The sequence below is a fragment of the Astyanax mexicanus genome, chromosome 13 (genome assembly GCF_023375975.1).
Source record: "Astyanax mexicanus isolate ESR-SI-001 chromosome 13, AstMex3_surface, whole genome shotgun sequence".
NCBI classification, from domain to species: Eukaryota; Metazoa; Chordata; class Actinopteri; order Characiformes; family Acestrorhamphidae; genus Astyanax; species Astyanax mexicanus.
The window spans coordinates 4,652,672-4,676,666 of record NC_064420.1 but is presented as its reverse complement, the minus strand read 5'-3'; the positions used below and the strand labels follow the sequence as shown (position 1 = coordinate 4,676,666).

The window sequence follows — 23,995 nt, the reverse complement described above, 5'->3', positions numbered from 1 at the left end:
AGTGGTCTTTTATATTATCCAGAGCTGTACTGATATATATATATATATATATATCAAAAACTTTATTAATGAAAAGGCCAACCACTGGATGAATTATAACTGTAATCCGATCAAGGATTCAAGTCCCACCCACCAACAAAAAGAGCCAATCAGCTTGTTGCTTACAGTGCGAGGGGAGGAGTGTCAGTGTGCTAGTGGGGAAGACCCCCTTGATAAGGAGATCTGCGCAAGTGCAGTAGCCAGAATAAGCCGAAAAAAAAAACATGTTTAAAGGCTTTGTTAGATTTTATCAGTGATTTAAACTATGGCCTTATATAAGTGGATGTAACACTGGGCTGGTGACTGATGTTTTATTATTTTTTATTATTATTTATTATATCAAATTACCACATTATCTGAGAATCTTGTCAACAGTTTGTACAGTTCTAATGAGGCAACAATGACTGCTTTTCTTTTTTTCTACCAGTATGGTGGCTTTGGTGGTTAGCATGTTCACCTCCCAGCCCTGGGGTCTTGGGTTCAAGTCCCTATCTGTCCTCACACAATCCTCCAAGTGGACGATTGTTTCCGGTTGAGAGTACGCAGTGTGTGATTGGCAGATTGTTCAGACTGCTGATTTTAAAGCATCTTTGGTTCTAGAAAGCTGCGATATAACTGTAACTTTATTTATTTATTAACTTAATATAAAACACAATATAGGCAAGGTCTTTGGCTTATCTTCACTCCATCAGTACAGCTGTGATGATATTAGTGATAATGCACAAGCCTTCCAGAACTGGCGATGCTCTGATCGCTCTGATTCAGCGCTGTTCTACTCCACGGTGATCTTTCTGTGACTTATCGAGAACAGGGTGTCCCTCCAGAAGCCTGAATGCATGGTTCGTGCCAGAGAGTTAGTTTGAGTTTTCTTCTGGATGTGTACGCTGATGGAGCGGATGAGGTTCATGTTCCGCACATTCTTCCCTAAAATCCTGGAGAAAAAATATAAAAGATACAGTCAGACACAACAGAAAACAATGCTAAACAAACATGCTTTACTATAAGATAATTCAGTACCGCTTTAAATAAGACTACCTTTATAAAGGGTTTATAAATGGCTTACAATGAATTCCAAATCATTAATAATCAGTTATAACACATACATAGAAAGGGCAACAATATAGATGGCTGTGGGTTTACTATTTGGCAAACAACAGGTCATTGGCCCTTAGCTCAAATTTGAAAAAGGCTAAAAAATAGGAGGAGTAGTTTGGGAGGGGCACTGGGTGATGTATAGGTTTAGAAGCAGGGCAGAAGAGAGAGATGATTGGCTGAACTGCAGCAGCAGCAGTGTGCCTCTGATAGCGGTGAGATGCAGATGGTTGGATGTCAGCAGGGGGCGGTATTATTGATTGACTGATCTACATATCTACTGATCTACATATTGTGATACTTGTCAATATCCATTTGCTGATATACATTTATTATTAGAATAGCACTGCTGAGGGACATTTACGATTAGAAAAGCACTGCTTAGGTATATTTATGATTAGTATAACACTGCTGATGTTCGTTATGATTAGAATAGCACTGCTGAGGTAGATTTACTCTTAGAATAGTACTGCTGAGGGAAATTTATGATTAGAATTGCACTGCTGAGGGACATTTTTTGATTAGAATAGCAGTGCAGGGTTACATTTATGATTAGAATAGCATTGTTGATGTACATTTATGTTTAGAATAGCACTGCTGAGGTACATTATGATTAGTATATCACTGCTGAAAGACAATTGCAATTAGATTAATTGATTGGTTTATTTCACGTTACACACAAAACACACCCATAATTATTAGACAGAATTAGTAAATGCCTTTGCACGTTTCGAGCCACGCAAGGCGTATTTTTTGCACCCACAGAAAAAACCATGTGTTCAACCAAAGTATCTTCTGCATGGCGAAACTAGTTCTCACGTGCGCTTAGTCCTCACATGTTCTCGTGACGAAATGTATACAGTATTTGAGAGCAACCGGATGAAAAATGTCAAGGAGAGCACACAAGTGACTTAGTGAACATAATATGAACACAAGGAAGTTTTCTTACCAAGGATGTCTTAGAGCTTGCTCTGTTGTGTAGCGCAGCTCAGGGTCCTTCTGCATCATGTTCTGAACAAAGTCTTTCGCTACAAATGCGAGAAAACATCATTTTTTAAAGAGATGGCGATTTAAAATTGCACAATTTATCCATTTTTTATTCCATCCCCAATTTGGAAAGCCAATTACCCCACCCACTCATTCGACCTCCCCTATCACTAGTAATGCTCACAACACTAGAAGAATGAAGATACCGGATGCCACTAATGCAACCTAATGCTCTGATACATCAGCTAACAGACATTACCCTAGGAGTGATGAGGGGAGAGAGAGAGAGCGCCATCTACCCACCCAGAGAGAGCACGGTTAACTGTGCTCTCTCGGACTCCGGCTGCTGATGGCGAAGCAGCATGATCCGGGACTCAAACCAGCGATTCTCTAGGATCATAGTGGCAGCGCCTCAGTCCGCTGGACCACCCGGAACAGTTGACACGTCACATCACACACTGAAGGGTTATATGCAAATTCGCTGAGTCTGTACACATGATTAAGCAAAGGCAGGAGACTCTTACCAGAATCTGAGATGTCATCCCAGAAGGGAGAGTCAAACTCATACTGTGCTTTCATGATCTTAGAGAACAGACGAGTCTCATTCTCTTCATAGAAAGGAGGATATCCACAGAGACTGCAGCGACAAATCACACAATCAGATTTATTATCCCGCACACTTCACACACATTCTTAAAAACTAAGGATGCACTGAATATTTGGCAACCGAACACATTTGTCCAAAAATGGCAAAAAAGCGCTTTCAGTTTTGGACTATTTTTTTCCTCTAATGGAGGAATAGAGGACAATTATGATGAGAGTAGCACTACTGAGGTACATTTTATGTTAGATTAGCACTTCTGATAGCCCTGCTGATGTACATCTATGATTAGAAAAGCACTGCTGATGTACATATATGATTAGAATAGCGCTGCTGAGAAACATTTATTTTTAGACAGCACTGCTCATGTACATTTATTGATTAGAATAGCACTGCTAAGGAATATTTATGTTTAGATAGCAAAGGTAAGGTACATTTATAATTAGAAAGGTACTGCTGGGGTACATTTACGATTAGTATAACACTGCTGAGGTACATTTATGATTAGAATAGCATTGCTGAGGTACATTTACGATTATTATAACAATGCTGAGTTACATTTACTATTAGAATAGCACTGTTGAGGAAAATGTACATTAGAATAGCACTGCTGAGAAACATTTATGTTATTTATGTTTAGATAGCACTGCTGATATACATTTATGATTAGAATAGCACTGTTAAATACTATTTATGTTTAGATAGCAAAGGTAAGGTGCATTTATGATTAGAAAAGCACTGCTGAGGGACTTTTATGTTTATAATACAATAGCAAACTGTCTAATCTAAGCTAGAGGTGCTACCTTGAAGAATGTAAAATATAAAACATATTCTGGTTTGTTTAACACTTTTTTGTTTACTTAATAATTAGCAATATATATATATATATATATATATATATATATATATATATTTTTTTTTTTTTTTTTTTTTTTCCTATATTATTATTATTTTTTTCATAGTTTGGACTTTTTTAGTATTAATCTACAATGCAGAACATTTAAATAAAATAAAATTTAAAAAAATGAATTGAAGGTGTGTCCCAGCTACTATTTTTGACTAATTTATCAACTAATTAATTATAGATAGATGTATCAAGAGTAGTACTTCAGTGAAAAAAAACTGTCCTAAACATGAAATCACATTAATGTGTGGATATGTGTGTTCACATTAGTACATGTATGTGTGTATTTAGTCACTAGGGGGAGCCTGTTGATTAACTACAGGGGCAGCCGGTTGGATAAAGCTGGTTGTTGGGTGATTAAAGTGAGTCATGTTTGGTAGTGTATTCTAAATCCTATTAGAGGTGTTTGTTTTGATGTATGGCTCTCAGATGGCAGCTGGTGTTTCCTGTAGTGGGTGTGATGTGTGGTGGCGGTGGTGCAGGGGAGCATGGTATAGTGAGTATAGTGGGTATAGTGGGTATAGTCGTTACAGTGGGTATAGTGAGTATAATGGGTATAGTGGGTATAATGGGTATAGTGGGTATAGTGGGTATAGTGGGTATAGTGAGTATAGTGGGTATAGTGAGTATAGTGGGTATAGTCGTTACAGTGGGTATAGTGGGTATAGTGAGTATAGTGAGTATAGTGGGTACAGTGGTTACAGTGGGTATAGTGAGTATAGTTAGTTTTAGTGGGTATAGTGGGAATAGTGAGTATAGTAGGTATAGTGAGTATAGTGAGTATAGTGATTATAGTGGGTATAGTGAGTATAATGGGTATAGTGGGTATAGTGAGTATAGTGGGTACAGTGGGTAAAGTGGTTACAGTAGGTATAGTGAGTATAGTGGGTATAGTGAGTATAGTTAGTTTTAGTGGGTATAGTGGGTATACTGGGTATAGTGGGTATAGTGAGTATAGTGGGTATAGTAGGTATAGTGGGTACAGTGGGTACAGTGGGTACAGTGGGTATAGTGAGTATAGTGGGAATAGTGAGTATAGTAGGTATAGTAAGTATAGTGATTATAGTGAGTATAATGGGTATAGTGGGTATAGTGGGTACAGTGGGTATAGTGAGTATACTGGGTATAGTGGGTATAGTAGGTATAGTGATTATAGTGAGTATAATGGGTATAGTGGGTATAGTGGGTCGCACAAGTCAGCCGTTCTCACAGAATGTAAGTGATGACTCCAATAGACCAGCAATCCACCGCTTTACTGTAGGGCTTCCGGGCCAACACCTCTGGAGCTGCAGGCAGAGAAACAACGTTATTTCAAGTCAAATTCAGTATATTGCAGAAAGACAACATATTGCTGCAGTTAAATCAAGTTATTTCACTGATAACAATGTGGATTTAACATAGAAATGCAATATATGAGATATATATAGAGCTCTAGAATAGATTCACTTTAGGAACTGAAATGGTTTCAGAATTTTTTTAAAAGCTGTAGGAAATGAAAACTGCAGTGCTGTTTTTTTAAAACTATAAAATCAATATATAACATCATATATTTTAACAGCTATTACGCAGATGTTTTCCAGATTTACCCTAAAGCTTCCTTTTTTTAATTAAAAAGAAAATAGTCACATAATTTACACCTTAATTAAATAACCCCCTCTGGCTATGGACCAATCAGACTGATGTGAAATAAGTTATATATTATATAAGTTGAATATAAGATATATATTATATATTTTATATTATACTGTTATATTATTGTTTATCTGGGCATGGTGGAACCTGACCCAAGCTAGGACATACGATATGATATTTTATTTAGTTCTTTATGAGCAGAAGATTTTAATCGACTCTGACATGGTCCAAACTGGGATGGGTCTTCAGAACATCAGACAGGTCTGGTTTGCTGTAGATCAGTGTTCTTCCATCCTGGTCCTGGTGCCCGCCCTCCTGCCCAGAACATGTTTTAGAGGACTCCCTGCTTTAACAGTTTGTTAGGAGTGTGTTTATTGATATTTTTGTCCATTATTCCAGAGGTCAGGACTCTGTGCAGGCCAGTCAAGTTCTTCCACACCAAACTCCAATCCCAAAGGAGCATAAAATTGTCCAAAATCTCCTTTCACTGGAACTAAGAGGCCGAGCTCAACTCCTAAAAATGAACCCCACACCATAATCATAATCCCCCCTCAACCAAACATTGCACTCGGCACGATACAGTCTGGTTCAAATCCATAGAAGAGCTATGGTAGCACATAATGCTGTGTGAGTAGTAGTAATGTGTCATATTGTATAGTTCAGAAAATATCATAATTTATTTAATTAAATAAAAAAAAATCCATATGATAATAACGATATTCTTTTAGTGGTAAAGCGGTATTATCTCTCTATTATTTTTTTTTTTTTACTATTTACTGTGATGGACAGTTCTGGTGGAAACAGGAGAGTTGAGGTGCACGTTGAATTCTGCCGTGATTTGATCAGCCGTGGTTTTATGTTTTTTGGATACAATCCGGGTTAGCACCCGAACATCCCTTTCAGACAGCTTCCTCTTACAGCATCCACAGTTAATCCTGTTGGATGTGGTTGGTCCTTCTTGGATACCGTGGCTCTTGATGCATCACAAAGGCTTGCTGTCTTGGTCACAGATGCGCCAGCAAGACGTGCACCTACAATTTGCCCTCTTTTGAACTCTGGTATGTCACCCATAATGTTATAGTGTGCATTGCAATATTTTGAGCAGTAAAACTGTGCTCTTACCCTGCTAATTGAGCCTTCACACTGTTACTGCTCCTACTGGTGCAATAATGTGCAATTAATGAAGATTGGCCACCAGGCTGCTCCAATTTAGCCATGAAATTTAGCCATGTTATTTTAATAACCGCTGTATTTTGCTTTGGAAGTATTGGTAGGACACTGTTAACTGTCAACAAGATGATTTTACATGTGGTTTTAATGCTGTGGCTGATCAGTGAGAGCTAAAGAGTGAGAGTCAGCTAAAGACTACTTAAAAGTAATCTGAAGACATAAGCCCACATCCCTCTTAGACCTCCTTACCTACGTAGCCTGGAGTCCCACAGGTTGTGGACATGATGCCGTTGTCCTCTATCTTGGAAAGGCCAAAGTCACTGATCATTATCTTGGAGTTGTCGTCTTGGCTGTAATACAGTAAATTCTCTGGCTGTGGGAGGAAAAAAGATATATTATTTTAATGTGCAGCTTAAAAATCAATATGATGTAGTAAGACAATGGTCCAAACAATGATCCTAACTCCACTGTGTTTCACAGTTTATCTTTGCTTTTCATTTAGGCTACATGTTCTATTTGGTCTCATTTGTCCATTCCAGTTGTCAGTCCTGTCACTGTCTGACTCTAGTTCTCTCGAAAAAAGACTCCTTTTCCCAAGATGCACCTGTGCTCAACCCTCCAGACATGCCGGATCAAGTGATGCATCCTTATTCCTGCTCACCGTGCTATTGTGATTGCTCACACCTGGACTCATTAGTATAAATAGCCCCTGTTTTTACACACTTATCACTCGGCATTGAATCTATTTTATAGCTCTTCCATCTCGCGTTTCTTTTGTTGCTTTTATCAACTACTCTTTTGCCTAGCCCTCAAACTATTTTTTTTTATTTTTGACTATCTCTTTGCCTTGCCCTTTTTATTTTGTTGTGGATATCCTGTGTATGAACTCATTGCCTGCTCACGTATGTTGTTTGTTTATGCTGCTATATTGTTTTTGACCCTGCCTGTCCCTGACTATAAGCCTAATAATGCCTATCCCTCTTATAAGCCTAATAATCCTTTATTTAATCAATTATATGTTTTGTATCCATAAATGCCTATGTCTGATTCCATTAAACAAAATTTTAAAAAACCTTAAAGAAAGCCAGTGGCGCCTACTTAGCATTTTTGTCCCTAGATTTACATACTTTCAAGCCCATCTACCAAATATTTTGTTAAAAAAATATTGTGTTTTCCACACCACCACCACCCCCTACTTTATGTTTAGTAAATTTGTGGCATATTGCTATCTTGCCAATGTAAAACACAGGTGCACAACTGACTGAATTCAACCTAGACAGAACCTAGACAGAGAACAGTCAGGCGTTAATTGCTATCTTGGCAGTGAAATAGTCATTACAGACGCATTGAAGTTAGTCTGTCCATACCTTGAGATCACGGTGTACAATGTTGTTCTGGTGCAGATAATGGACTCCCTCCAGCACTTGTCTGATCACCATACTGGCATCCTTCTCAGAGAACATGCCTCGGTCCAGGAGCCGGTCGAACAGCTCACCACCGGACACTCTACATGGGAAAAAACATAGGAAAAAACATATAATAATCATATTAAGAACTTTAAATTATTCTATTTTGTTCCATTATATTCATAATATCAGTACAGTACAGAATACCTACAGCTGCATGACCAGGTAGTAATGGGACTGAGTTTCATAGAAATCCTCCAGAGCCACAATATTGTTGTGTTTGATCCTAAAAAGACAAAGTGTTGATGATGTTTTATTCAGTTAAACTGAAAATTGATATTTTTAAGATAATAAATAAGAATATGACAGATTTTTTACCTCTTCAGCACAGCTATCTCATTCTCCAGAGTGGTGTTTCTGTTTTTCTTTATTACACACTTCATAGCAAAGAACTTCCCTGTGCTTTTCTCCTTCACCTTGAAGACCTCAGAAGATGCTCCACTAGAAAAAAAAAAGAGAGAGAAAGAGAGAGGGAGAGAGAGAGGGAGAGATTTATGGATGAGACCAGGGTGCGAATTACAGAAAGGACTGGGAAAAAAAAAACAAATTAAGAGTTTGAAAACAATAGTTTTGGTGGATTAAAACATTAATATATCCTTGTTGCTGCATAATGATTATATATATTATATATTAAGAGTATATAGCGAACTCATGGACTGACAAAGTAATGTTAAAATGTTGATAAATGAGTGATCTGGATCTCTGATGTGTTTTTTATTTATTTATTTAATTTTAATTTTATTTTTCTAATTTTTCAAATTCATTGCGATTTTTTTTAGTTTTGACTACCACAACCTATGCTACCATTGGGCCCCTGTTTTTAAATGCCTTATTTTCTGACTGTATATATATATATATATACACAGCTGTGGAAAAAAGATAAGAGACCACTTAAAAATGATGAGTTTCTTTGATTTTACCAAATTTAAATCCAAGAGGAAGATGGATGATCACAAGCCATCAAACCAAACTGAACTGCTTGAAGTTTAGCACCAGCAGTAAAGGCACAAAGTTATCCAAAAGCAGTGTGTAAGACTGGTGGAGGAGAACATGGCAAGATGCATGAAAACGGACTAAAAACCAGAAATATTCCACTAAATATTGATAAAAAAAATGTTTAGGCCATATCACCTAGCTCTACTAGAAATCACAGGGCAGGACATTCAAGGAGGTTAATAGATTCAGATTCAGTAGCTTATGACACAGTGCTCTTCAGCTGGTGAGACAGACTGATTAACGCCCTCTGACTGGCTGCTGTATGTGTCATAGTCTAAACCCTGTCTAACCCCACGGCTCCTGCCATTCAGAGAGAAGAGACGCAGCATGAATGTGAACAAAACTGATACATGCGTTATAAAACCTAAAATTTGATCATTTTGTACAAGTTCCTGAACATGAAAAAAGGAAATTAAAATTTGTGATTTTCTGGGCACTGAAATTTCCAGCACTTGTAATCAGGCCCGTTGCAACAGGGCAAGCAAACCAATCAATTCAACAACACTTTTATCAGAATCCCTCTCCAGGGAACTCCTCCCATTAGTTGCTGACAGCAGCCAACCAGCCTGGGTCATCATTTTTGCAGCCGGCAAAATATGAAAATTCAGCAATGCCTTGAAATGCCCTGCTTGTATTATAAAAAAAATGGTAAAAAAAAAAAAAAAATAACAGACTCTAGTAGCAGGCAATAACAAAAACAAAAGCTTGCAGGAGGCTACTTGGCAACGTATACACACCGGTACATGTTGTAAGGTGTTATCTTGTGAGTGAGGTTGGCACTGGCCAGCATGCTCATGGCAAGGCCATTAGAATTTTGTGGATACATCACAAAAAGCATTACCACCCACAGTAGACAGCAACTGCAATGGGTCGTAATGACCATGACACACACACATTCAGTGTATACTATACTGTAAAAGAGTAATTTGCCTCTAAACATTTTTTGACAATGTATTCCATCATCGTTAATCAAGCTAATAACATATTACTTAAGAATTTAAATGGCTCTATGTTTGTTAATACTGAAGAACTCTAAAATAATTCCTCAGTTTTTCAGACACAAAAAATATATCCAAGCTATTATTATATGTAAAAAAAAAAACAATTACCAATCATAAACATAAAGAAGCCATAGAATAATTATTTTTGCATAGTTATAAAAGGTATATAATGAAGAAAATACTGTATCCCAGTGTATTTAATTAATTACAATTAATTCAGAGATCCATCCATATTTGACACGTCAGTCTTTTTATATTTTTTTTATTTACCAAATTGTCTCTCTTTTAGGGGTCAATTTTCAAAAAGATTTAGGGCAGAATTGTGAAATGATTTTAATATTTAATATTTTTATGTTATATAAAGCTAAAGTGTGATAATCACAATATAGCAATCTAACCAATCAAACTGTATTTTGAAGAAAAGTTACATAAATTAAAATGTTATAATCACACAGCTTTGGGGGGGCACACGTGAGCTCCTCCACTCTTCCGCGTTACGCACTTGACTTGCGGTGCTGTGTGTAGCTTTTCCTCATTGTCATTTTTCTTAAATAATAGGTAATCTATGCTTCTTTAGTGTTGCAATGTTGTTAATTAACATCATTCTATACAGATTTCACTCTTTCAGACAGCTCATATGTGGGGTTTAAATCAGGCTTGGGCTCGTGATAACAGGTAATGGGGCGGGTTGGGCTCGGGCAGAATGTGCACAGGCTTGGGCCGAGTCTAGCTGGATTTTTTGGTCCCAATATAAGCTTTAATACATATTCACTGGTTTGTGATTTTGTTGTATTAATGAAATGTAATATTCTAATTTGTTTGTTAAGTATGTTTGTTATAATATCAAGAATGTTTAATATTATAAAGGTCGAGGCTTTATATATTATTTTTTTATATTGTGCAAAAATTTAATTTTAATTCAATTTTGACTGGACCCCCCTGATTCAGTGGAGTCTTTTGGAGGGCTCTCCTAATTCCATTCAGAAGGAATCCCTGGATAAACCCCTGAAGCTTCCTCCACCACGTGAGCTGCTCACAGGGAGGTGATACATATTCCTGTCTGCCAGACTGATTAGCTACTCTCAGACCGGCTGCCCAACTGTGCGTCACCACGTGAGTCTGAACCCTGTCTCACCCTAAGGCTCTGTCTGTCTTTCAGCGAGGAGAGACTCCCTGGATTCCACCATTAATACTGTTAAAATTAAGATAAAATATCCATATGTTTAAACATGATAAAAAAAAATATTTTTTCCATGGGTAGCCAGTGAGCTACTTCATCTTTTTTCTAACGTAGCCTGGGGGGAAATCACTACACACTGATGGTGAGTTTCAATAAAAAAAAAAGCACAAAAATGCCATAAATACCTAAATATATATCGTCGCTGTCCAATGAAAATCTCCAAAACAGCAACTTTACAGGAGAGAGAAAAAACCCTGTAAACTTTTTTTTTTTTTTTACATTGGAAGCCAATGGAAAAAAGGGTTTATTCCAGAGTTCCTATTGGTCCGTTCATTAAAAAAAATTGGCACAGTGTAAAGGGACAGTTGGTTTGATCAAATTATGTAGTAAACTAAAAATCAAGTGTTTTTCATTGGACAGCGACGATATGCATTCACAAATTCCACACGATGCTCCAGACTGTTCCACACACAGCTGAGTAGAATCTGCATTACTGCATTAACCCTGATTGCTTCTACACAAGAAGCTAGCCTAGCCTACCTGAGCTTTCCACCAGCCAAAGTACTGCTTTCTCCAATCCCATCATGTGTGTTATGATCCAATCCCTGTCTACTTTAGAGGACGGATGTAGGTCACCTGTGTAGATCAGCTGTGAAGGAAACTGGCTGAAGTTGGAACTGTTTACGGAGCTGCGTCTGGAAAGTAGGCTAATCCCCGGTCTGGATCCATACTGTCACACTGACCCACTGATAGCACCGATAACTGCTGAGAAGATCCAAACTAATCCAGAGCATCGATCTGCTGGATGCTTTTAGTAAAAGCACTTTGCAATATCGGCATATTCATTAATGTAGCGATATAATGCTAATTTTATTTACACGGTCTCATTTTAGCTTCCTCAGTCTTTCGGGTCAGTGATGGGATATTCCAAGACTGTTCCAAGCTGTTATTCTACATCATTTTATCATTAAATAAATATAATAATAGACAGAATATCATATTAAAATATCAATAATATGACAATATTCTATAATAATCAATACCCTTAATGTATAAATTAATCAATCACATTATTACTTTTATTTCATTCAATATTTACTCTGAATTGAATGCCTTCTTTAAGCCAATTAGATTCTTACTACACAGGTCCCCACAACCACAACACCACAGATATAGCATCCTATATTAGAGTATAGCATATAATAAAAGGTATAGTATAGAATAGTATAGTATAGTATAGTGTAGTATCAAATATACTTACATAATAAAGCGCTCTATAGAATATATACATATATACAGTATTGATATAGTAATTGTACAGATATTGATATAGTACAGCATGGTATAGTATGGTGTAAACTGTACACGTATAACATAGTATATGTATATTATAAAAAATAAATCTACAGGTATAGTGTACATATATATATATATATATATATATATATATATATATATATATATATATATATATATATATATATAGAGAGAGAGAGAGAGAGAGAGAGAGAGAGAGAGAGAGAGAGAGAGAGAGAGAGAGAGAGAGAGAGAGAGAGAGAGTATAGGTATAGTAAAGGTATAGAAATGATATAGTATAGTAATAATATATAGTATGAAAAATTGTACAAGTACAAGTCAGTATAGTATTGAGCAGTATAGTATATATGTTTGTATGTATAGGTATAGTATAGTATAACATACACATACACTAGTATAGTATAGTAGAGTATAGTATAGTATAGTATACAAGGTATGCAAATGGTATGTTATAGTACATTACAGTATATTAAAGTACAAGTATACGCCAGCATATGATATAGAGTATAGGTGTAGTATAGTAGAAAATGCAAAAGCACAGTATACAAGCTATACAAGCTATGGGTATTATATAGTACAGTATAGTATAGTATAAAAGGTACAAGTATAAGACAGTATAGTATATAGTGCAGCATAGTATGTAGAGTATAGATACAGTATAGTATTAAAGGTACAGGTATAGGACAGTATAGTATGTATAAGTTATATACAATCAAAATGCATCCCCAATTGTGTACCCTGATGTTTTTCAAGAAAAGGAAAGAAAGTTGTGTATTTGTCCAATTTTATAATCAATTTTTTAAAAAATATGAAATATTAAATTTACCACCAGTAAAGCCTGAGTGAATGGAGGGAATGCAACGTAATACCAACAACTGGAAAGGAATGGTACAGATATATAGATATACAGATATATAGTGTTTGTTACCTAATTTTTTAAAAAGTGTATATACTATAACTCATTTGCTCACAATATTATGAACAGTAAGTAACTGAATGTACATTGAATGGCCTTTAAAAAAAAAAAAAAAAAAAAATATATATATATATATATATATATATATATATATATATATATATATATATATATATATATATATATATATATATATATATATAATTTTTTTTTTTTTTAAGGTAGAATTATTGAGAATTATAACAGGAAGAACAATAGCTGCATTAATGAAGATTAGCATTCCAATAACCAGTAACTGCAATTAGAAATGAGTTTACTTACATAAAGCTACCATTATGGAGAACTATATATATATATATAGTTCTCCATAATGGTAGCTTTATGTAATGAAAAACTTTAAATATACACATTAACAATATAGCACATTATTGTTTTAAATATTCAAGTTTAAAAAAAAATACACTAAAAATACACAGATGTTTACTATTTATCACTATTTAAATATAGACACTGAATAAGAGGCTAATTCTGATGTAATGTAAACAGCTGATTTGGGGGGGGGGAGTTTTTTCTGTGGGTCTGTGTTATTATAGATTATTATTAATGCTATGCATTAGAGGATGCCATGTACTGTGTTTTATACATTCTTCTTCATAATACGGACATCAAAAATATACAACTCATTTCTAATTGCAGTTACTGGTTATTGGAATGCTAATCTTCATTAATGCAGCTATTGTTCTTCTTCTATTGTTCTTATTCTCAATAATTCTACCACTGTGAACGCGGTGGTAGAATTGCGCAACAATCTATATAATGCATTTTTCTTGACTTTTTCCTATGTTCCTATATTTTTACCTAAATGTATTTTTTTTCTATATGTATATTTTATGTCTGTTAATACTGTCTAAAATGTGTAATTGTCTAAAAAGTGTATTTATTTTGTAATATTCACATATTACAGCATGTAAAAATGCAGTCTCTTTTGGGTATGAACTCCATTTTGTATGGACTCTTCGGAATATGAAATTATGATGCCAAATAAAAAATGATTACACCAAAAGTGGCAAAAAAGGCAAAGACTGAACTTTTTGTTTTAATTTAAACCAGCAATTTAAATGCAAAATGTTCAGTGTTCAATAAATGTCTTTGAAATGTACAGTTTTGTAATTGTTTTTGTTTTTTGAAAAAAAAAAAAAAAAAAAAAAGCAACACTGAAACCACTAAGTACTAAGTACACTAAGTACAACAGTAGAAAATACAGATAAACCGAGAAAATATATCTCAGCTAATTATTAACTGCCACTATTTAAGTTAAGACATTATTGTTATATATTATAAAAAAAGTTTTTAAACAATGTCTCATAGTATGTCTCAACTAATTCATATTTAATATTTAACATTTTTAAGCTAATTTAAATTAAAACATGTTTTAACTTGTGTCAATTCATAATTAGTTAAGACTTACCTCTTTTTTAACCAGTAATGTCACAAGTATTGTTATTTGTGAGCTTTATTGTAAAAAGCAACAAAATTAAAACTCAAAAACACATTTCCCCCCAAATATTTTTTATGTATTTGCGTCTTGTGAAAATAAAACAATAAAATAAAAAAAATAAAAAGTTGATCAAACTTTTGTTTAAGCTTTTTTCCCCAACGAACCTTAACTTAAAATAGTTATTGAAACTTTTTCACAGTGCGAAACAAATTACATTTAGGCTGTTTAGTGGCAAAATTAGTAAAACCTCATTTTGGGGCATCCCTAAGTATTAAATAAGAGTTACTGTATCTTAGACAAATTTACATGTTTGTAATTCTTATTATGTAAAATACAAGATTTTCCTAAACAGTCCACAGAAATGTTCTGTTCTTGCACTGTGACAATTACAAAAATTTATATTAACAATAACAGAAAAATACACAGAATTATATATATATATATAAAAATCAGTACTTACGATCCCAGCACCTCTATGAAGTCAAAAATCTCCCGAATGTTTTCAACAGTCTTCTTCCAATCAGAATCAGCCTGTCTGAGACCCATTTCACTGCAGGGATCCACAGGTTCTTCTGTTTCACACCACAGAGACAAAAAAAATACTCCAGTTTAAAATGATTTAATTAACAACTATTGTTTCTAAAAAGTATAATCCAAAGAATTATAAGTTAAGAAATAAAAGAGAAATATAAAACATAAAATAAGAGATGGACCTTTTTTCCCGATGGTTCCCGGAGCCATGGCTGTGTGTTGTCTCAGGTGAGCAGCAGGAGCAGTGGAGCAGTCTGTGCCGTTACCTGTGCTGTTGTCTCTGCTGGATTAATCTGTGCACGTGCCGCCGGATGCTGCAGGCTTACAACCGGTGATAAAGGTCAGACTGTTCCTCGGCAGGAAGCTGTCTGTCACATGTAGGGCAGTTGTACGCGCGTGACTGACAGCTGTCTTTATACATGTGTGTTAATTCCACGTCCAGCCAGCAGCAACCAGTGAGCATTCACATACAGTCCCCGTTATACAGTAGCCTACATTACCCTGCCAATCAGAGTAATCCTGATACTCCTTCTACTGACTCGTGCTGAATTAGTGGTATACTAATTCTATACTTCTAATTTTAGTTTACTACTAACTATTTTTTTTATACAGCAGGTGTCCCAATACGTTATATAAAAAAGGCAAAAAAAAAGGCAAAAAAAAAAAAAAAGGCAAAAAAAAAAAAATATATATATATATATAGTACAGGCCTAACGTTTTTTTTTTTTTTTGTTCGTGACTATTTACATTGTAGATTCTCACTGAAGGCATCAAAACTATGAATGAACACATGTGGAGTTTTATGTACCTAACAAATAATTGACAGTGTTGTGTAAACTAAGATTTTTCAAACTGATGTTTAATTTCATGATGTCTCTTAATATAAAACTCCTTAATTACGTCAACTTTTAGACTCTTTGCCCCATTTTTCTGCGCTAGAAATGCGCACCCTCTCCGCTTTTAGACTCTTTGCCCCGTTTTTCTGCGCTAGAAATGCACACTCTCTCCGCTTTTAGACTCTTTAGCCCGTTTTTCTGCGCTAGAAATGCACACTCTCTCCGCTTTTAGACTCTTTGGCCCGTTTTTCTGCGCTAGAAATGCACACTCTCTCCGCTTTTAGACTCTTTGCTCTGTTTTTCTGCGCTAGAAATGCACACTCTCTCTGCTTTTAGACTCTGTAGCCAGTTTTTCTGCGCTAGAAATGCACACTCTCTCTGCTTTTAGACTCTTTGCTCTGTTTTTCTGCGCTAGAAATGCACACTCTCTCTGCTTTTAGACTCTTTAGCCCGTTTTTCTGCGCTAGAAATGCACACTCTCTCTGCTTTTAGACTCTTTGCTCTGTTTTTCTGCGCTAGAAATGCGCACTCTCTCCGCTTTTAGACTCTTTGGCCCGTTTTTCTGCGCTAGAAATGCACACTCTCTCCGCTTTTAGACTCTTTGGCCCGTTTTTCTGCGCTAGAAATGCACACTCTCTCCGCTTTTAGACTCTTTGGCCCGTTTCTGACACCTAGCGATCAAACTTTGAATCTCACATTATAAAAACCTGCTTAACAGAGGGCCAACTTTCATTCTATTTCTAAAATACCTTGCGGGCCGCTCCAAAGAAGGAAACGGGCCGCAAATGGCCCGCGGGGCGTAGTTTGGACACCCCTGGTTTAAACTATACAATAATAAAAATAAAGATAAAGAAAGTCTTTAATAAAGACTTAAGAAAGAAAGCAGTAAAATTCTACCCCTATTGTTCACTTTAACTGTTTTCTTTTTTAATTTTTTTAAGGAAAGTTTGGGCAGTGAAATGCATTCCATGTTAGTTAGCATCACTTAGCTAAAGAACCTGAAGGTTGGAAAAGCTGAAAAAGGACGAACACTCTTCTCTCCGCCGCCAGGAGAAAGCGAGCTGTGGCCTGGACAGATTAGATTGTCGGGAGACGTGGATTACTCATCCTCACAGAGCAGGAGGAGGAGGAGTAGGAGGAGGGGCTGTCGGGGAAAACACAGCCATCACACACGACAGAGACTGACGCACCTTGTGCAATGTGTACGATAGGGCCTTGAATGTTTACAATGCATTTGAACTTTTCACTAAATTAGTAAATAGAGTCTAGCTATGTGTAATTTATGCTTAATATAAATTCAGCTGTTCTGAGAAGGCCTTTGGTAGTTGGGAGAACACTAGTAATTAAACAGCATCAGTAAAACAGTACAATTTACTTAAAAATAAAGTAAATTTAATTTCATGTAAATTTAAGTAACTTCAACTCGGTTTCAAGACTTAAATGTTACATAGAGTAAATTAGTGAACTGAACTTCAGTCAATCCTTTCTTTTAGTAAACTTTACTTCATTTATTTTTGCTGAATCAATCCATTCCTTTAGTAAACCTGACTTTATTTCTGCATACAATATTACCTAATTACCATTGCTTAATTTATACAATATTATTATATATGATTTTAGTTAAAACACACTTTCAAATATTTACATAATCTCAAAGATTTATTTTGTAAACAGACCAAGTCTCACTGTCTCAACACATGGACGGCATTTAATACATTCTTTTTAGTATACTAAATACTAGTATACTTTATTATACTAAAAAGAATGTATTACATGCCGTCCATGTGTTGAGACACTGTAATATGTGTGTTTTAACTAAACTAATATGTAAATTTCAGGAATTATAATATATTATGCATCATAAATTATTTCAACAATATTGTATAATTTAAGGAATTGTAATTAGGTAATATTGTATGCAGAAATAAAGGATTGATTCAGCAAAAATAAATTGAGTAAAGTTTACTAAAAGAAAGAAATGCTTCAGCAAAAATAACTTAAATACATTTACTAAAAAAAAGATTGATTTAGCAAAAATAAAATAAATAAATTTACTAAAACAAAGAATTGATTCAGCAAAAATAAAATTAATACATTTACTAAAAGAAAGGATTGATTCAGCAAAAAATAAAATAAATAAATTTACTAAAAGAAAGGATTGATTCAGCAAAAATAAATCAAGTAAAGTTTACTAAAAGAAAGGATTGATTCAGTAAAAATAAATGAAGTAAAGTTTACTAAAAGAAAGGATTGATTCAGTAAAAATAAATGAAGTAAAGTTTACTAAAAAAAAGATTGATTCAGCAAAAATAAATCAAGTAAAGTTTACTAAAAGAAAGGATTGATTCAGCAAAAATAATTTAAATAAATTTACTAAAAGAAAGGATTGATTCAGTAAAAATAAATGAAGTAAAGTTTACTAAAAGAAAGGATTGATTCAGTAAAAATAAATGAAGTAAAGTTTACTAAAAGAAAGGATTGATTCAGTAAAAATAAATTAAGTAAAGTTTACTAAAAGAAAGGATTGATTCAGTAAAAATAAATGAAGTAAAGTTTATTAAAAGAAAGGATTGATTCAGTAAAAATAAATGAAGTAAAGTTTATTAAAAGAAAGGATTGATTCAGTAAAAATATATTAAGTAAAGTTTACTAAAAGAAAGGATTGATTCAGTAAAAATAAATGAAGTAAAGTTTATTAAAGAAAGGATTGATTCAGTAAAAATAAATGAAGTAAAGTTTACTAAAAGAAAGGATTGATTCAGCAAAAATAATTTAAATAAATTTACTAAAAGAAAGGATTGATTCAGTAAAAATAAATGAAGTAAAGTTTACTAAAAGAAAGGATTGATTCAGTAAAAATAAATGAAGTAAAGTTTATTAAAAGAAAGGATTGATTCAGTAAAAATATATTAAGTAAAGTTTACTAAAAGAAAGGATTGATTCAGTAAAAATAAATGAAGTAAAGTTTATTAAAGAAAGGATTGATTCAGTAAAAATAAATGAAGTAAAGTTTACTAAAAGAAAGGATTGATTCAGCAAAAATAATTTAAATAAATTTACTAAAAGAAAGGATTGATTCAGTAAAAATAAATGAAGTAAAGTTTACTAAAAGAAAGGATTGATTCAGTAAAAATAAATTAAGTAAAGTTTACTAAAAGAAAGGATTGATTCAGCAAAAATAAATGAAGTAAAGTTTACTAAAAGAAAGGATTGATTCAGTAAAAACAAATCAAGTAAAGTTTACTAAAAGAAAGGATTGATTCAGTAAAAATAAATGAAGTAAAGTTTACTAAAAGAAAGGACTGATTCAGTAAAAATAAATGAAGTAAAGTTTACTAAAAGAAAGGATTGATTCAGCAAAAATAAATGAAGTAAAGTTTATAAAAAGGTATTGATGGCTGATTATGGAGGTCAGAGCTGCAGGTAATAAAAAATGTCCTTGATGGAGAAAATACATTGGATTAATTGGGAAGTCCTGGCTTACCTTGCAGAAGATTCAGTCTGGTGGTGATTAGGTCTTACTGCAGGGTTGCAGGACTTGGTGGAAATGTGTTCTGTATTGAGGAACTGAACCTGCCTGTAATTTAGTGTGTAATCAGTAATATATTGTCATAATTTTAAGGTAATAGTCAGTAATCTGCAGATGTGAATCCTTGTTTGTGAGAGACATATGGAAATAGTGGAATCACCTTGCCCTTACATGTTCGCAAACCATAATCTCCAAAGCCATTGTCCATCAATATCATATTAATACTGTACGAATGTGATTACCCTTGGCGGGGGATTAGTCAGCTTGACGAGAACCCTTCGATCAATCAGGATAATCTGGGTGAACAGAGTGGAAGGGACTGTGAAATGTATATTCAGCTGCTATAATCAAGTGAAATATATATTTAATTACATTTTAAATACATAAATCAAACTGAGCAATGATCCTGAGCATCATTTGAACACTCAATTAATTAGCATTTACACTGATCCAGAATGGTGATGATGCTTTGTTTTGACCAGCTATTATTATAGCATGTGATTTCACACACACACACACACACACACACACACACACACACAATGTATCATAAACATATTAATTATAAGAAGTTTGGTGTCTATTGTTAACTCCACCATTTTTGTCTGCTCTGTGTAGTTCAATTGATTTTTTTATCTATCTATCTATCTATCTATCTATCTATCTATCTATCTATCTATCTATCTATCTATCTATCTATCTATCTATCTATCTATCTATCTATCTATCTATCTATCTATCTATCTATCTATCTATCTATCTAGTATGCAAATACCAATTAATACTAATACTAATACTAATTACTAGAATACTCTCCGTCTAATGCTATCTTTGTCTGATGCTCTCCCCGTCTGACGCTCCCCCCGTCTGACGCTCCCCCCGTCTGACGCTCCCCCCGTCTGACGCTCCCCCCGTCTGACGCTCCCCCCGTCTGACGCTCCCTGACGCTCCCCCCGTCTGACGCTCCCCCCGTCTGACGCTCCCCCCGTCTGACGCTCTCCCCGTCTGACGCTCCCCCTGTCTGACGAGATCCCTGTCTGATGAGATCCCTGTCTGACGCTCTCCCTGTCTGACGCTGTCCCTGTCTGATGCTCCCCCTGTCTGATGATGCTATCCCTGTCTGATGATGCTCTCCCTGTCTGATGCTCTCCCTGTCTGATGCTCTCCCTGTCTGATGCTCCCCCTGTCTGATGATGCTCTCCCTGTCTGATGATGCTCTCCCTGTCTGCCCTGTCTGATGCTCCCCGTCTGATGATGTTCTCCCTGTCTGATGCTCCCCCTGTCTGATGCTGTCTTCACCTACAGAAGATGCAGAGGTGACAGCAGCTAACATGTCTGTGATTTTACACATTTTCTAGCAGCTACAGTGAGACTCGCAGAGAGGACCACGCAGAGAGAGGGTGGGGCCGCTTTCGTCCTATATCCTGATTGGTTCAGTCCACTGTCTATATTGAAGTTGGGCCAGTGGACCGCCACCTTAAAAGTGTGGGCCGGTCTCTTAGAATAAAAAAGAGAAGAAAATGCCCGGTACGCCAGATAACCAGTCCAGCTCTGGGTAGAGTCACCTGGAATTCAGGCTTTCAGTTAACAGCTGTGCTTAAGAATTTCTTGCCTCTTAATGTGTTTGAGAGCATCCATTGTGTCAGTATACAGTGAATGGTCCTATTTGGGTAATGTCGTACTTCAACAGGGCTATTTAACTGTAAAGAAAAAAAACGTTGCAAAGACAATGAAAAACATTATGATTAAAATGGCCCTCACCAGGACCACCTCAGCCTAAACATTTGCTTCAGATTAAACCATGTCTCCATCAACTATTACAAAAATACAAGTTGATGACCTGTTTTTCATGACGAAAACAAGACGAGAACCAAAAAAATATGAATTCTTGGCAACGCAAACCAAGACGAATTTTTAAAAATTTTATTCAGAATTAAAAACTAAATAAATATGATGTGAAAGGCTGACGGAACATAGCAGTGAAGCATCCTGCATGGGTTAGCATCACACAGCCCAGCAGCTGATATCCATAATAAGCTTATACCCTCAATTTGCTCGAGCAGAGAGACTCCTGCCGAATATTAAAATGGTGAATCACGCTGTTCTGTTGTGCACGGACTGCATGTAATCTGTGTGAGCCAGTATAGCAGTATCCGTTTGTAAGGAGTCTTCCGCATGAGTCAAGCAGCTCACTGGAGCTCAACAACTGATGGAGAGCTGATTTTTGACCAGGATCAGATTTAGCAAACATACTTGCCTCCGAAATTCAAGCAGAAACTAGCATTAGCAGTTTGGATGCTCTCTCTTTGTGATATTACAATTTAGGCGGTTTGCTTTTGCTGTTTTTGCACCAAGAGATGTGTGGGTATGAGAGAGAAGCATGTAGCGCTAATGCTAATGCTAATGCATAAAAGCTAAAAGACGCATGAACACCAATATCCGTATCCGGTTTAGGTTTAGGACCGCATATAAAAGTGACTCAAATCTCATTTGAAAAAATCAGATTTGGCGCGTTCACACAGCCATGAACAAATCAGATTTGAGTCCCTTCAGCCTGGCATTGTGAATGTAGGCTAACTCTGAGTTTAAAATCTTAAAAAATAATCTGTGGTACTAAAACATTTGATACTGATCTGTTTTAAGTAAATTACATTTTTTTTCAGTTTTTTTTTTTTTTTAAACAATCAAACATTTATAAACTATGAAATTGATCAATTATAAACCTATTCTTTTTGGACTTAATGAGGAGCACCCTGTAGTGTCTGACATTATGTAGGACAGTATTAATGTATCTAAAATTTATGCAATTGAAAATGCAATGACTGAATGTTAATGAAGTTAAATGCTAAAAATGCTAAATAAAAATAATTGTTTGTCAATTATATTACTTTAATTTTTTAAAGCATAATAAAAAATGTAGTTAAAAAACAAAGCATTTGATATTGATATTGATTTGATTGTTGATAAAATAAGTACATTATTCAGTAAAAAAAAAAAAAAATCAACCATTTATAAACCCAATTTCTCCATCTGAACCCATTCATTTTGGACTCACCTGAGCCACCTGGTGTCTTCCAAGCATAGATTCTTCTCTATTAGAGATTCTCTGTGGGTAAGACTCTCTATAAAGCAGCTCTGGCTGAACATTATGCCCTACACCTTACCTAACCCCTCGGGCTCTCTACACTCAGATATGGCACCGTCTAGTGGTACTGAGGAGCGCTGCAGACAGTGGAACACTACTGGGGCTTATCTCAGTCATTCAGCTTCAGTCTGTAGGCGTGGTCTGAAAGGAATCACTGTCTGTTAAACAGGGAAAGAATGGCATTAAATATGATAAGCTTAATTATATCAGACTCATGTAATAAAACAGAACACTAACCAGGCCTCAGGTGTCTTCTATAATTATTCGCTGTGCTTCTCTCCAACCACTGCTCTAATATTAGTTTGGATTTAGATTCAGTAAAGAAAAAAACTAAACAAAACAAAGCAAAAAGTCTCTGAAAGCCAAATTTGGACAGGAATAGTTTCTCAGGGGGTCCCTTGGGTAACATCTTTTTATCTTTTATTTTTTATCAGGGAACGACCATGTATGTATTTTTCTCAGACGTCCTCTGAAAAAAAATTACAGGCTGAATTACTGTCTACTGTTTTTCACTAAACTCCGTGGTCCTCCAGTAATTTTATTCCCGTCCGGACGCACATCTCTGAGTTTCATCTCCTCACGTTTAATAAAAAAGCTATCTGTCCACTGCCATGCACCGTAATTACACTTTGGGCACATGGGCGTTAAAATATAAATATTTTAAAAACCTACCAGAGACCCCAACAATCACAGCAGCCTTTCTTCTCGCTGACAAATTGTAAATTAGCAGGGATTTAAAAAGAACCGGAATGTTTTCATACGCTGCGCTAAAGACGCGTATCAGGCAAACACCTGGTCTCTGATTGGATAGATGCATCTCGTTGGACTGATTAATTTGCATAATGTTCAGCTCGGCTCAAATTTTCATCGCATGGCATCCCCCGATCTCGACGCATCCGAGCCTGATGCATTTTCCAGGCGCTTTCCATTGAAAATGAACGGGATCTGTCGCTGTGCTTTGATGCGACGGAGCAGTGCAAATGCACCGTAACGCTCGGAGGAAAGCGCAGCGACTCAGCTTCGATACATCAGGGATACATCAAACTAGAGTTTTTGGGCTGAATCTAAGCTCACAAATCACAAAAACACACAACCACCAGCAATAATACCACCACAATCAAATGCCCAGTCCAGCAGAGATACCAAAAACACACG

General features: G+C 35.5%; 1 protein-coding gene across 2 annotated transcripts in view; it reads right to left on the bottom strand.

The window, feature by feature from the left end:
• Window positions 1–15,630, bottom strand: part of camk1gb (calcium/calmodulin-dependent protein kinase IGb) — a 59,144-nt gene extending 43,514 nt beyond the window's left edge. The window contains exons 1-5 of one of the 2 annotated variants that reach the window (XM_049462713.1): window positions 15,513–15,630; window positions 15,260–15,371; window positions 8,210–8,332; window positions 8,043–8,117; window positions 7,793–7,931 (exon numbers count right to left, since the gene is read on the bottom strand). In XM_049462713.1, the coding sequence (XP_049318670.1) occupies window positions 7,793–7,931; window positions 8,043–8,117; window positions 8,210–8,332; window positions 15,260–15,371; window positions 15,513–15,540 (477 nt within the window). In that variant the 5' untranslated portion in view covers window positions 15,541–15,630. The remainder of the gene's footprint in view (window positions 1–7,792; window positions 7,932–8,042; window positions 8,118–8,209; window positions 8,333–15,259; window positions 15,372–15,512) is intronic. The other variant, XM_049462712.1, reaches the window with a different exon arrangement.
• Between the last annotated feature and the right edge of the window lie 8,365 nt (window positions 15,631–23,995).